This window comes from Poecilia formosa, unplaced genomic scaffold (genome assembly GCF_000485575.1).
Source record: "Poecilia formosa unplaced genomic scaffold, Poecilia_formosa-5.1.2 Scaffold393, whole genome shotgun sequence".
Lineage (NCBI taxonomy): Eukaryota > Metazoa > Chordata > Actinopteri > Cyprinodontiformes > Poeciliidae > Poecilia > Poecilia formosa.
The window spans coordinates 424,391-439,522 of record NW_006800332.1 but is presented as its reverse complement, the minus strand read 5'-3'; the positions used below and the strand labels follow the sequence as shown (position 1 = coordinate 439,522).

At 42.2% G+C, this 15,132-nt stretch overlaps 1 protein-coding gene across 3 annotated transcripts in view; it reads left to right on the top strand.

Moving 5' to 3' along the window:
- The window catches only part of numbl (NUMB like endocytic adaptor protein), a 59,967-nt gene that overhangs the window by 18,391 nt on the left and 26,444 nt on the right, over positions 1-15,132 (top strand). The window contains exon 1 of one of the 3 annotated variants that reach the window (XM_007575989.2): positions 4,473-4,879. The exons of 1 other annotated variant lie outside the window; for it this stretch is intronic. In XM_007575989.2, the coding sequence (XP_007576051.1) occupies positions 4,806-4,879 (74 nt within the window). In that variant the 5' untranslated portion in view covers positions 4,473-4,805. Of the gene's footprint in view, positions 1-4,472; positions 4,880-13,063; positions 13,514-15,132 lie in introns of those variants that run through there. One more of the 3 variants, XM_007575990.2, reaches the window with a different exon arrangement.

Sequence of the window (15,132 nt, the reverse complement as noted above, 5' to 3'; positions counted from 1 at the left end):
TTTGCCAAACCGTGTTAGTGATGGCCGCCTCTGATGTCCGAGGACACTTGTCCAGACGCGTGCTTGAGAATAGCGATGCATATCTCAGGGGTTTTTCCCCATGCAGACGCCCTGTTATGGAGCAATCAGGGAGACAACTGTCCCACTCCTGACAGATGGCCGCATGTGTGTGTTTCTGCATGCATTTGGGGAGGAATCTGTCCTGCCGGGGGGAAGGGAAGCAGAATTTGGGGAGGAAGAGGAGGTGGAGAGCTGTGAGGAGAGGTCAGTGGAGGCACAGCTGGTAGGACCCCCAGTCTAACCAGCTGCTGCTTCAAAAGAGCCAGTCAACAGCCTGCCTGCCTGCCTGGATGTACGTGTCTGCCCCTTTCTTATTTTTCCTTCCCCCCCCCCTCGAAGCTCTCCTGTCGGTGTGTCCCCCTGCAGACTTAGCCCAGCTGTTCCAAGCATCCGTCCCTCCGCCCAATTCACAATGCGCTCTGACCCCCACAAAACAGAGCTACGCTTACAAACAAGCACGCGTGATCTTATGAGCGTACACATAAACACGGGCACCTTGAGACTTCCCTTCTGTCCGGGGCTTAATCCAATAAGCCACATCAAAGGTGTCCCAGGAGGTGTGATGCATCCACGGGTCGCCCGTTGGAGAAAACCGGCCCCTCGGGCTGCAGAACAAACAGCTGGGGCTGGGCCATTTGGTTTAATGTTTGCTCATGGGCATCAGCTTCATCATGCGCCAAAGTATCTCCATCTGTATCAGGTGCAGCGTCAGCGAGCATCTTGTTCGACTCACCATCTGTGCTCCGGTCAGGCTTGAACGATAAACCACTGGCATCTCTCACTACTTACAGATATTTAAATATTCCCACTGACTTTTACTAGACCCTTTTAGCAAGCATGAATAAAACCTGTCTGCTACATGTCAGAGTAGCACCAATTTTAGACCCAGTTTATCATTTCTTCACATTCAGAAGTTGATGTGACCCTTCTTTGTTCATCTCAGGTCCAGTAGGTTCAGTTCACAACAGACACACTCACTGCATTTATTCTAATAAGAGAGAGAGAGAGAGAGAGAGAAAAAAATCAAGTTGCTGGTTAGCATCAGCCCAGAAACTTCTGTCTCACAGTTGCAGAAGACAACAGGAAAAGGGGAGTAGTTGACAGTTATTGGTTGCTATGGTAACCACCAACTGTAAAGACCAACATGACATAACTTATATAGATAACTTTGACAAAATAAAATGATTTTGACGAACTATAGTATTGTTAAAATAAAACCCTGTCACACATACAACTTGACCACTTTAAATTTAAACATTTTGGGAAATCCCAAGTGATGCTTTGTACCGTTTGTTTAATTAACAGCAGCTATCTTAAACTGAGGCGCATTTATTTTAAGGTAGCGTCTCACTTATTCTGCTTCCTGTGTGACTTTATGGGGGGAAAAAAATCTGCAAAAATGTCAGGAAGAAAATTTTGGATTTTGAAAAGTCTGGTTTAACCTCAGGAGGAGATGTGAGAAAAATTACTTCAAAACCAAGAAAAAAAAATTGCAGTTTGCAAATGCAAACCTACACTGTAAAAACATGTTACTATACCTGTAAATAGAAAAGATTGATTTTGTACTTCAGATATATTTTCCTGTAATCTGAGAGATTTTACAGTGTTTTGAAATGAATTAGGATGGTTATTGCCTAGTAGTGACAGTTATACTGAAATATTACATTCCAAGATGGATATAGGAATCTTCCTGACGTAACACAAGAGTTAGAAAACACCAATACAAGGTGACTCTGCGTACTCTTATTGTCTCTCATCACATTAGAAGTGTGCAGTAGGTGCTCATGTATCACGAACAATGCTGAGTTAATTGGTCGACACATGAAACTTCTTGTATTACGTTCCAATCCTGAAACGGAAACTTTGAGGGATAATTTAGCTCCAAATAAAAAAGTAAGATTAGAATCTTGAAATTTTAGCAGAACTCTCACATGCGTCATTTCCTGCTCTAATTTTGGCTGTGCTGAAACGAGCGAAACCCTTCAAGCTGGAACATGACCTCAGGGCCACCCAGGCTTCACCTCGCCCTCGGTGCTGGGGTGCCACGCCCTCCCTCTCCCAGCGCCATTGTTCCCTCGATGACAAGCCCCACGTGCCCCCCTATTCAGCATCCTGGTGGGGGGGGTGGGGTGGGCGGACTCTTTGTCTGGCTGCTATTGTCCCAGACACACGCTTCCATTTGACGGACACACGTGCTGACAAAAGAGAAAGGCAGCGCAGGAGGAGGAGGAGGGGCCACCGCTGGGCATTATTCTCGGCCGTGGTGGCGGTGAAAAGACGAGACACGCTGGCCATCTGTGGTGCATGTCTGTAATCTGTATTGGCAGGAAAGGGGTGGGTGGGTGTTGACTACGCACTCGTAGAGCGATACTCCTCACTTTCTAGAAAAAAAAAATCCCCCCCTTTTGTTGAGCCACGCTTCACCAGGGCACATGGTGCCAATTGAGGTATCTTCCCTTTGCTCCTAATGAGATGCTGTGTCGCTTTCAAGGAGGATTTGGAGCTTGGAATGGGGGGAGAAAGTGACTGTAAGAATGTCCTAACTCATCTCTCTCTCTTCCTTTTCTCCTCTCATGTGCTCCTCGGCTCTGTGTCAAAGTGGCCATTGTTGAGGGTCTGTTTTCTAGCAACAGGCCTAAACACCAGTCCACTTGTCTTTGTCCTCTGTCTCCTTCTCCCGGCCGGTCTCTCTGCCAGAGAGTCTTCACCTCGCCTCTGTTTACTCATTACAGTCTCTCTTAACTTCCTTCTTCTTTTCCGCAGGACCTGAATGCTCCCACATTTCTCTAGAAATCACAATAGGATGTTTTCACCAACAGGAAATCTTGTTTTGTCTTCCCTTGCTACATCTGCACTATTTATTGATTTGCAGTCGACATTTTAAAATCTGTTTGTGCTGCATCAAAATCACAAAAACTGCGTATTTGGTGGGCTGTTGCGTTTCTGCTGCATCCAAGTCTGCGACTGTGAACCCAAGTTTAAGGCCTTAACGCCCGTCTCTCTGTGAGCAGAACGTATCGGCATCAACATCAGTATTGGCTGATATTAATAATTTCTTTTAACATATGCGTCTGATACTTAAAATGTGGCTTATGTTGGCAGCCGACAGAGGTGTGCTGGCCTAATGCTGCAGATGCTGATTCCGATACAGATTATTGAAATATGATATTGTATTTCCAAAATCAGCTGTTGTTCTTCTTCTTCTGCTCATCTTCTGGCTTTCAGTTTTCTCCATCTGCTGGTCTTTTGGTACCGCAGTTTGAATTGACTGATTGAAATATTGACCATTATATCATCCCTGCTTTTGTTTAAATCATGTTTTATTTAATTTAGTTGGCTGGACTCATCTCGGTTACTGCATGTGTGAGCCCACGTTTTCTGGTCAGTAAGTGTATTGACCCCCCTCTCAGCAGTCCACAGCGGGTGAGTGCTGCAGCGCCACCACAATCCATGGCTGGAATTTTAAAACCCTTTCCTCTTCCATGCGTTTGGCTTTTAGTGCTGGTCGATAAGACACGACCACCCCGTGAAGGTCATCCTGTCTCGCCTCTCCACAGAAACCAAAACTCCCAAACCACAGCAAAGCAGGCCACAATCATGACCCACAATTTTCCTCTGAAGGGCTTTGTCCTACTGGAGATATTTTCTTCTCTCTTGAAACATGTTGCATTGCAAAATGTTGCTGTAAGGGTTATTGTAATTTAGAAGAAGTGGTGAAGATGCAACTGTCTCTTTGTGACCCAGAAAAAAAAAAAAGAAAAAAAAAACGCAAGATGGATTCTCAGACGACAAATTTGAGCACAGCCAGACAGATGGTTGGGGTTACTCATATGAAAAGAGAATGACATATGGGTCAACATTTATATTGAGCCAACGTCTGACCTGTTGTAAAAACTTTTAGGAAGATATGCAGTTATAAGAACATGGAGTTATCTTGTTTCAGGAATGCATCAAACAACGTAGAAGCTCACCAGACAGGAAGCCTGAGAGTGTCGGAGTGAGTTGCTAAAAGCTTTAAAAGCTCTATTGATTGTATACTTTTTGAGCCTTGTAGGTTTATGCTTTACATGCAGAAGTATGCATTATGCATGACTGCATTGTGGTGACAGTCAGCTCATGAATACAAATGAATGTTTACGGCTCTTAAAGCACGATTTAGAAAGTTGGTTAAAAAAAAAAAAGAAGGAAAAGGGAGGAAGTAGCTCTCGCTGTCTGGATTGGAGGTCAGAGGTGAGATGTTGGCTGATGTGACCTGGATCATGGAGATCAGCTGCATGCACACAGACAGCTGCTCTGTTGCCATAACGGCGATACTCCTGATATCCAGCAGGGACGCTGCTACACAGGCAACAAAAGCCTCTCCCTTTCCCTGCTCTCCTCTGTGAATTACCCTGAGAGCACCATCCACCATTGTGTGTGCAATCTACAGAGAAGCAGAACTGTAAGCCATCAGAGTAAAACCAGACGACAAGAGGTTATTTTCACAGGAAGAAAACATTAGATAAGTAAACTTTTGTAAGATAAATGCAACAAGGGTAAGTACCGGGTCATGTTTTTGGTTTGCTACTGCAGAGCCTTGCGAACATCCATACCACTTTCTACTTGTTTTACATTTTGTTGTTTCACTGCTTTAAGCTTCCGTGTATTTTAGTTATGATAGAACAATACAGGGTTGTGCTTAACTGTGAGAAGTGAAAGGAAAATAATTCGCAAATTTCAAAATGTTTTGCAGATAAAGATCTGATATGGACGAGTGTCCTGCACCCTTGGAGACAATACAATGCTCTTTTGCTGCAGTTGCAGGTGCAGATTTGATGGGGTAGGTTTCTACCAGCCTTTCACTTACACAGACTTAACTTTTGGCTAATTCTTTGTGAAGTAGTTCAACCTCGAACACGTTGACGGAGAGCACATGGCCTTCTCCCTAACAGCTTCAAAAGTTGCTTCTTTTTGTCACTCCTGCTTAAAGACCAGATTTGTTGAGTGTCAAACTTGTTGTTACATCAATAGATGCTTCCACCTGAGCTGTTGACTCCTCCAGAGTTACTGTAGGCCTCCTGGCTGCTTCGTTAACTAAACTTATTGTTGCCTGCCCTGTTTAATTGGACGATCATGTCTTAGCAGGTTTGCAGTTGCAATACTCTATTATAAATACTCTTGTCTATTTTTTATATGATTGGAGAAGTAAAAGTAATCTTGATTTTCTTACTTGGTTACGTCTGACAACTAGTTGGGTTTAATGCTTCTTGCACTGTAAAAATGTGGTATGTCGGATTTGTTCACAGAATGTTGTGACGTGAACAAGCGTGAGACAGGCTCTTCAACACAGGTTTTTGTGAGAATGCATATCATGGAAGTTCCCCGTTGTTTTCATTTCCATGTGTTTTTTTTAATAGCTCAGTGCCATTATGTTTGGAAATTAAACCTGAAGGAACGAGTGGTGGCATCGCAGCGGGCCGTGAAATGAAGTACTCACGTTTCCTTCTCTTCCAGTGTAATTACAAAGTAGCTTCTAGGGCCCTCTCATGTCTGTAATATGGTGTACATTAACATGTCAGCAGATGACTAGAAGAGTGACTGCTTCTGTTTTGTCTCACCTGGTTTTGATCAGGGAGAATAGAGGCCCGTTGTTTTCTACGTCTCATCTGATCTCAGTCATGTTTGTTTACTCATGTTGCTTCTTCAGTCCTTTCTCTTCCTGTTTTTGTTTTTTCTCTCCCCCCCCCCCCCCTCATTCTCCTTTTTAATCCTACAAAAAAAAGGAAAAAGAAGAACGTTGGTTGCTATGACATCTGGTTGCCATGCAGCAGCCGAGTCTTCACGTGGTCTTTGCTTGCGTGTGTGTGTGTGTGTGTGTGCGTGTGTGTGCGCTGTAGCGTGATGGAGTTAGGGTGCCATGCTGACAGGGAACAGGATATGGGAACTACTACTTAACATTTAGCCTCACATTATTTATGCGTAACAAAACCAACATGCATGTACACCTTATAAGTCTGAGTGGTTCTCTTCCTGTGAAGTCTTGACCATGTTGTTGTGTGCATGTCTGTTCTAGTTACACTAGCTGTCTTTAACTGCAGGCAGTGTGATGGTCTGTAGAGGGAGTTTAGTCAGGATAATGGAGATATATGGTGATGGAGAGTCACAGAGGGAAGAGACAGAGAGAGAAGGAAAAGAGAGAGCAGTATTGACTAGAGGTAGGAGTGGACAGGTCAGCCTGTCAGGTTACAGCAGAGTAACTGGCTCTGCTTTTAGACAGCCTGCTCGTCTGGGTGGATTTTAACCTGCATGAAAAAGGCAATTTTTAGTCTGTCAAGATGAATCAGCCTTTGCTGCAGTGCTCTGCAGAAGCATTCATGGGCCTTGAACTTGTTCACCTGTCGTGAAGTTAAAACCACAAATGTTAATGTTTCTTGCAGCACAAAGTGGTGCATAGATTGAAGTGGATGAGTGGTGTTACATGTTTCTTTTTCTAACTGTAAATATCTGGGAAGTGTGCGATACATCTGTATTCTGCTCTTTTGAGTTAATACTTGGTAGAACATCTGAGTTTTTTTTCCCGCCCATTCTTCTTTGTGAAGAAGCTCAAAGTTTAGTCAGATTGGATGGAGAATCTCTGTAAGCAGAACATTTCATGCTTTGCAACAAATTCCCAATTGGACTTGAGTCTGGACTTGGACCGGACCATCCTAGTACATGGACATGTTTTGATGAGGCCAAATTTGTACGATTCTTGAACTGCAGTCAGGGTCACACAAAATCAATCCAAGGGTCGCAAAAAGTTTGCACTTGGAACTTGATGCAAATCATAAAATATTAATAAAAGCCACTGAAGTTTGTGCTGTGTGACGACATAGTTATTGATCGTATTTTGCAATTGTGTCAGTTTTCACTACAGACTACAATGTCCCAGCTTTTACTCTTTATTCAAAGGAGACCGCCAGGAATTTTAAGCAGCTTTTATATCCTCGAAAATTTTTTTCAAGCTTCATTCTCTCCAGAATCTCTGTTTTTATGTCTCTGAATTACAGAGGAGTAAAATCATGTTGCTCGCCACATGCATAAACACATATTGAGGCTTAGAGAGCATTCTTGGACCATTTGGTGTGTTGTAGGAAATGATGTTATAGTAAAGTGGTTGAATTTCAACATTCTGCCTTTGGCTTGGTTTCTGTAACAACAGGAAAACAAAGCAGTGTTTACTAATTGCTTGAAAGTGATCTTATGGTGTTGGATCTAGCCCTGATAAGTGAAGTGGAAAAAGCAGCCTGCTTACAGCTGGAGGTAAAGACGTCTGGAAGCAGATCTTTCCATTGAGCTAATGGCTCCGTCATTAGCGTTTAATTCAATAAAGCCGGAGGAAGTTTGCAGATGGCTTAGAAATGTGTTCATAAGAGTGCAAACACCAGCAAAAACAACAGCTTTTTAATATGTATGATGTTTTTAGTTACAGAGACCTTAATTTTAAATTCAAAACGAGATGGCGTGGCAGCTATTATTTTGAATTTTTCATTACTTCATTCACCTTGACATTAGAAGAAAACTCACCAGTATCATTAGAAGAAAAATAGCTGCAGACCATAATGCTTCCACTACTATGTTTTACTGTGGCAACTGTGAACAATAACAGTGTTTTTGATTCTTTGTCACCTCTCTGTAAAGTATGGCTTTGGAGGAATCATGCAGATCAGCAAATCTAGCAGATATTTGTTTTTCAGTTAAATTAATCAGGATAAGTGAGACTTTAAAAGTGATAAACCTGGAAACATAACGAGGCTGTGTACACCTTTGGCACCTTCAACTCAGTGTAGGCCTGGGACCATTTGTTGCCTTTGAAATTACTTTCTTCATCCCCTAATAAGTCAAGAATGGTAAAAAAAAATTTGGCCATCAAAATATATATAAAAAATTGATGACACAAACAATGTAAAAATTATCTGTTTTTCTTTTAACAAGGCAACAGTTGAAAACATGAAATGTTTATTGTTGAACAGGTAAGGCTAAAAAAATAACTCACAAACTAATTTTTAAATTAATGAATTTTGTGGCCTACCAGTTGTTTGAGTGTGCCGGTTTTGGCAAAAAATAAAAAATAAAAAAAATAAAAATTATACCACAACTGCTATACCTAATATTTACCAGATTCCCAACAAGTCGCAGGTTGTTGATGAGTTTACGAGTTTTCAGTTCTGAGAAGATGAAGGGAAAATTGGTTAAGACTGATTACTACGTCCTGATTGCTCATTTACACAGATTTCAATGATTGTTTGTTGCTGCACAGATAATTAACGGAGGCCGGGTGTTCTGTGAGCAGTGGCTAATTTACGCTCAGATGTGGTGGGGTAAAAATAACAGGCTGTTAGGGAGTCGCTGAGCCAAGGTGGTAATAAGGGCACATAGTCAGATTTAACACGTTCACAAACACAGAGACCCATCTGCTGTAAGGGGAACCACATGGTAGAGGACTCCCCATGAACAAGTTGTGGGTCTACTACGACCTGACTGGTGACATCAGCATGTTTCATAACCACACAGCAGTTTTAATAGGTTTATATTAGCATCTGTCCTGGGGGGAAACCTATTCATTAACAGGGTTGTTGATTAATATCCACCAACAGATGCCCATAGACTTAAATTCTCACATTTGCCACCATCGAAAACCTGAACCTCTGCGGATGTTCATGTGCTGCACCTTTCCCAACAGACTCCAACTGTCTTTGTCTTCTTCTGTGGTTTTGTCTTCCACTTATTTTTAGACCCCCTTTCGCCCTCGCTCTCCTCCCTCCTCCTTCTGTGCATCTCGCTGCTGAAAGAGTCCTAAAGAAAAGAGAATAGGTGTAGGAGGACAAAGTCATCTTGATCAAGATTATTAGACGTTAGAGTAGGCAGTGGAAAGAGCTCAAAACTTTCCAAAACCAAGTTTAGCTAGCTGATCTTTTTGGAAGTCATATTTAACAGCATTAGAAATATTTTTTTTTTCACTCGTCTTGCCTACTATGCTTGTTTGATATTTATATTAGGATCAGAGGTGATGTCACACTGTGTGCGCATAAGAGCCATTACTCTTAGACAGGGTTTTGCTTCCTTAAAATAAAGACAAATCTATTTGGAGTGTACATTTTTAAGTCTCTTAAACCATATAATTAATTACTGTAAACATTTCTAAATCCAGCAGGTTCCATGACAGAGGAGGAAGTTCAAGAATCTCCAAAGGATAAAATAGACTAGAGTGTTACACATGCTAGGAAACTCCTAAAAGGCTAAATCTATGGAGCATGGCACCTTGTCTCAGAGTTCAATATGTTTTAATGCTGAGAAATGGTGTGTGTTAAAGCTGCAGATATTTTCCTCTGCGTGTTTTTGCCCTAAATCTTACCCAGCTGGTCACACAGACCACCTGTATTTGCTGCATCATACATTCAAGCTGCATTGCCGAGTTTCCCTTTCACCTGTCAGCTGATAAAGGGTTGTGACTAGATCAGTTGGTGATTCAGGGGAGTAACAGTGTTTCAAAAATACACTAGAAACAGCAAAAAGGCATCTTAATCCCACCTGTAAGTGTTTTATGATAATGACTAACTATAGCAGCTATAAATATGTCCACTCTCGTGTTTAGAATGACCAGTTTTCTGCTGGTCAAACTGAAAATCTGCCAGTTCTGGTTTCTGCTCGTAATTTTCTTTAAAGACAGACCTTGGTGTGTTTCTGTGAGACTGAATAAAAAAAGCTTCTTGAGCAGATTTGTTCATTTCTATGATTTTCATGTGATGCATTTCTTTTACCAGGTTGACAGGCCGCAGAAGTTATTTTCTCTAGCCATTGTGTATTCAAAGGCACCAATAACGGCATGTGCAAACATAATAAAAGGATTATATGTGATTATTTTTTGTCTTTCTACACACATTTTATTAGCTGCAGCGGATCTACATCAACTTACATGTGGTCTGGTTTAACATGATGAGTAGTAAGACACATTTTCCTCATGGGGGGAGCATTTAAGTACATCAGAATCCCACCAGTGTTTGCCCTTTCAGCATTTATTGTCACTTCTTTAAGCAGAAGTGACAATAAATGCTGAAAGGAAAACGTCTGACAATACGAATATCGACAGACGGTTCTCGTAGTTGCCAGTTAGACATAAGCTGGAGTGCTGTGTCTTTAGCAAACCCAACAAACAGAACCAGAGTCCAACAAGGACGTTTTGATCCCTCTAGATCCCATCCCTCATTGATTCCTGGCTCTGGGTGTTGATGTGTAAACAGCTTAGGGGATGTGATGGAGTCATGGTGGCTGAGGAGCTTGTGGAGCAAAAGGAGCCAACATGACTGCTGTTGTGTCTCCAGCACCACATCTTTAGGCTCAGCACTTTCTTAGTCTGAGACATTTCAACATATTCATGTTGTTTTGCAGACAGGACAAGCCTTCAGAACTGAGATGTACTATTTGCTTCCTGACTTTATGAATGTTGATGTTGTAAAACCTGCAGTAAGTAGATAGTCCAGCTGCTGGTTGTGCTTTTGGGTGGTCTGGCTGTTCTGAATAACTGAATGCGTTGAGGCCTTCTCCATCTGCAGTGTGTAGCTCAACAGTAACATATAAGATTCCTACTCTGGCTTTGGTTTAGTTCATTTTCCACTAACCCTCCTTCTTATCCCAAGTCTTTACATCCAAACTCTTCCTTTTCCAGTTAGTCCTTAATAAGTGATGTAAGTTTTATCCGTCTGAACCTCTCTCTTTTTGATGTCTACCTTTCTTAAAGGGGGGGAGGTATTATGTAAAATTGACTTTTTTGAGCTTTATATAATTTTATAATGTTATTCCCTCATCAAAAGCATTGGAAAAGAACTACATAAGTTCAGTCCACTTACCATTTACCATACCTGGAGTGTGGCTTTGATTATTTCCTGCATGTTTGAGGAATCTCTGAATATCCGATGGCGGCCATTCGGGTTGTTCACATCAGGCAACAAATCAGCTTATCAGCTGGCAGAATGTTGTGCAGGACATTTTATGGAACAATGAAGAAGAGTGGGGGTCACTGTGAGGTGGTGCTTACTCTTTAATTTGTGTCACTTACTAAAGAAAACAAGCTTTTCATATTCAGCGGTAACTGAGCTCATTTGAAGCTGTAAGAACTCTGATTACGTTGTTGAAGTTGAGTTCATATTGGACCACAGGGTTTAGAATAAATATCACGGTGGTCTTAAACAAACCTTTAGCCTGACTTCAAAATAAGCATATTTCCATCTACAATTACAACCACATGCTTGTTCTGTGTGTGTTCTCCTAGCAGTAGAGGTGGCTGTTTAGAAAATGTAGGCTTAAGCAGAAGTCAGTGTTAGATGATGGTCTGATGTATTTAAGTTGTTTTTCTTGTATGACATAAACTTAAACAAGGCAGTTTCTGTGCTTATACTTAGGAACATGAAAAAAAAAGAGTTAAAATGTGTCAGACACAAAATAAAGCAAGTTAAATGCTAATTAGACAGTGAGGATAGTTAAGAGATTCATTTTACAATATCCTGCATGATTATACACATTTTACATGAATATGAATACAAATACCAGGAGATAAATCAGTAAATGACTTGTATATGTTTCCAGTGCCTTGCAAAAATAATTTTTACCCCATAAAACTGTTTGCATTTTCTGACGTTTTAGCCAGAAGCTATGGTGGTGACAGAATCATGCTGGGGGGATAGTTTTGTTTCCACTATTTCTGGCAGAAAACCTGTTTGAAACTGCAGTGAAAATTCACCTCATAGCAGGAGAACATCACTAAATGGACTGAACTTATATGGTGCTTTTCCAATCATTTTTGACCACTCAAAGCACTTTACACTGGAGTCACATTCACCCATACATTTATACACCCATATGCAGATCAGTAGGCAATTTGGGGTTAAGCGCCTTACCCAAGGGCACATTGACATGAGGAAGCTGGAATCAAACCTACAACCTTCTGATCACAAGACGACTACTCTTCCTACAGAGCCAAAGTCGCTATTGGACATACAGCACAATAAATAAAAAACCTGAAGCATATTTATGTTAGAATGTCCTAGTCAAAGTGCAGCCCTGACTCCAACTGATAGTCTGTGGAAAAATTCTAAATTTACTATCGAAAGTTGTGTTTTTTATTCAGTCTTACTGGAGCTGGAGCTAAGTGTGTAGATGTGCAAAACAAGAAGAGACCTACAACTAAATAACTGTGGCTGTAACTGCAGCCAGATGGAGTTGCTGCAGCACAAATACATAACACACTTTTCACATTTCGCCAATTTGCGAAGCCGTATTCAATTTCCTCTACTACTCGGTGCCGGTCTATCACAAAACATAATAAAGTAAAAATACAAAAAAAAAAGTTAATCCTAATAGCTTTATAAATCAAAGCCTAAACACTTGACCCACAAACCTCCTGGAACTGTAAGCAGATGGATTACAGCTGTGCACACACCAGTTCCTGTTTCAGCATCTCACCTGAACAGGCTCTGACATTTTTAAGATGCTCCATATGTTTCTCCAGTTCTGCCAGCACATGTTTTCCTGGCTGGACAATCTGGAGCAGAAACCACTGCACCCCAAACATGACAAACGCTAATCACTCAGCCATTTGTTTGTCTGGGTGTGGCCTGTTGGTTTCATTCTGCACAGCTTCATCTGTTTGGAGCCCTGCCTGGCGCACAGCTGTGACCTGCCCTTTAGCATCCGACACCAGAGGAGTACCATGTGCCCCTGGTAATACATCGCTATATTAGCTAACCGTGGCTTCAGTTCTCACTCTGAGCACATCTTGCATCTATTCCCCTGCTTCCAGCCTCAATTCTCGCCCTCTCCCCCAGTGCACTCTTGACCAGTGCCGATAGAGAGCAAAGAAAACTGTGTCACCTCCCGCCATGACTCGTTTAATCACTCCTCCTCCTCCTCTCTCTCTCTCTCTCTCTCTCTCTCTTTTCTCAATCCTCCCACTCCCATCTTTCGTCGCTCCCAGGATTGGGATCGTCAAACATTGATCTGTATTTATTTTTAGAGCAGCTGTGAGCATGCGTGCGTGTGTGTACAGTATCTGTGTGTGCCTGTAAATCAGACGCTCCTCCATGCCAACACGTGGGCAATTTGACTGTGTTTGGGTGCGCGTCCTATTGTGTGTGTCTCTGCGTGTGTCAGGACTTTCTTTTTCACAAAGTTAATCCCTTAAGAAGAGGTGTGGCTCTCTCTCTCTCTCTCTCTCTCTCTGTTTCTGTATCTCACTCACAATATCATCACATGTTCTCTCGCCGCTCTCTTCTTCTCTCTCATCCTTTCCCTGCGCTATTATTGCTGTGGCCGCTGGTCCAAGGGAGTTCTTCCTCTCTTCTCTCGGTTGGCTCGTCATCTCTGCATCGTTCCTCATCTGCCTGTGGATCTTGTGTTTGATGAGTTTTCAGAGCAACATGGGGGAGGCCATTGAACTCAGGTGAGTCGGCTTCAGAGCAGGAGGTCTGCTGACGGCTTATGGCCAAACATACTCTTGCATGTTTTCTGCTTATGCATGGATCTCTGTGTCAAACTTGATCAGCTGCTGCAGTTGCAGACAGCACTTGGAGCCTCATCTTGCTCTGAGTCTGTAACCTTGACCCTAATCCAGCAAAAGGGTGCAACCTGCAGCCTCTATCAAACTTTAAAAGACCTGTGGCTTTTGCAAAAGTGATGTCTCTTTTTCTTTTTTGGTGTTGAAGTTTTTCTTGAGGTACCAGGCTCTGGGACATGTTGAGTCTCCGCCAAACTGTTAATAGGTCTAGCTGGTATCCACAGAGCTCATAGCAGCTTACAGCCTTAGCAGATGCATTAGACCCCATGCCCATATGGAAGAGATTAAACCTGCTAAATTGATACTAACACCCAACATGTTTTCCTTTTTTGCTCAGAGGTCATGGCTGCACATTCTGGGCAAGCATCAGTGGAGATTGAGGTCTCATGTTTGTGTGTCACACGCTAGCGTTCAAAGGTTTTGGTTGAAAACGTTAGTTGTTAAGTGAGTAAAGGGAGATTCAGTTAAATAAAGAATCAAAATTGTGCATGCTAAAAGTAAGTGGATAAATAAAAGACTTGAGTTGTCATGGCTTGGACAGGGATTTTGTGTCCACAACCACTAAGCTGCTAAGGCGTGGGATCTTTAATTTATGCTGTTTTTGGATAAACTGCGCCACAGTGTTCAACTCGCTGACGTTGGGGCTCTAATTTGTCAGCTGTCTGTCCTAAAGCTAATCAGAGAAACCTTTCGAGTTGGAGTTTTATCACCAAACACAGACGTGTTGTCGGTGCAGATGGTCACGCTGCCATAAAACACTCAGGACCTGTTGAAAAACGGTACTGATGATGTAAGATGATATCACACTGGCCCGGCATCGATTGGGCAACAGAGCAGAACATGGAACATGAATATGTTTTAATGCTCTCATTTCTCTCTTGATGTCATGTGTTGTTGTAGTCAAAATAGTGTAGTCTGTGCTGTGACATGTAGCACAGAATGTATAGCTTCCATGTTGCCTTGTGTGATAAAGACTGGGAAATCTGCAGTATTTATAAAGGCGGCTTTTGTCTCGGTGGCAAAATGTTAGCCAGTGTGACGATTTTGTACTTATCTTCTTAATTGTGAGGCCATTGTGAAGCTCTCATAATTGGGTGTAAAGAGGAAGTCCATATTGAGTTCAATGTGATTCATTCCAGAGGCAGCAATGAAACAAGCAATACCCTGTCATTGCACAAAAACATGTCAGCATTTACAACAATGACAAGGACATTGTCCAGTGTGGACACCTCATACGTACTCGTTGGACGTGCGAGGTGTCCAACATTCAGAGACAGTCTGACTCTGAACCACAAACCTGCAGCAGAAGCAGTGATGATGAGAAAAATAGATGTCAGGGATAAAGTCCTGTGCCATTTCTTGTCTCGCGGAAGACATAATGTTTGGAAGGCCTGTCATGACATTGCATTAACTATATGCCTGCTGATGGTGATGGTTGCACTGTGCTTTGGTGCTTATCTCACTGCACAAGAGTTGGAGCAACTTGGGTAGGTTTCCAGTCCATT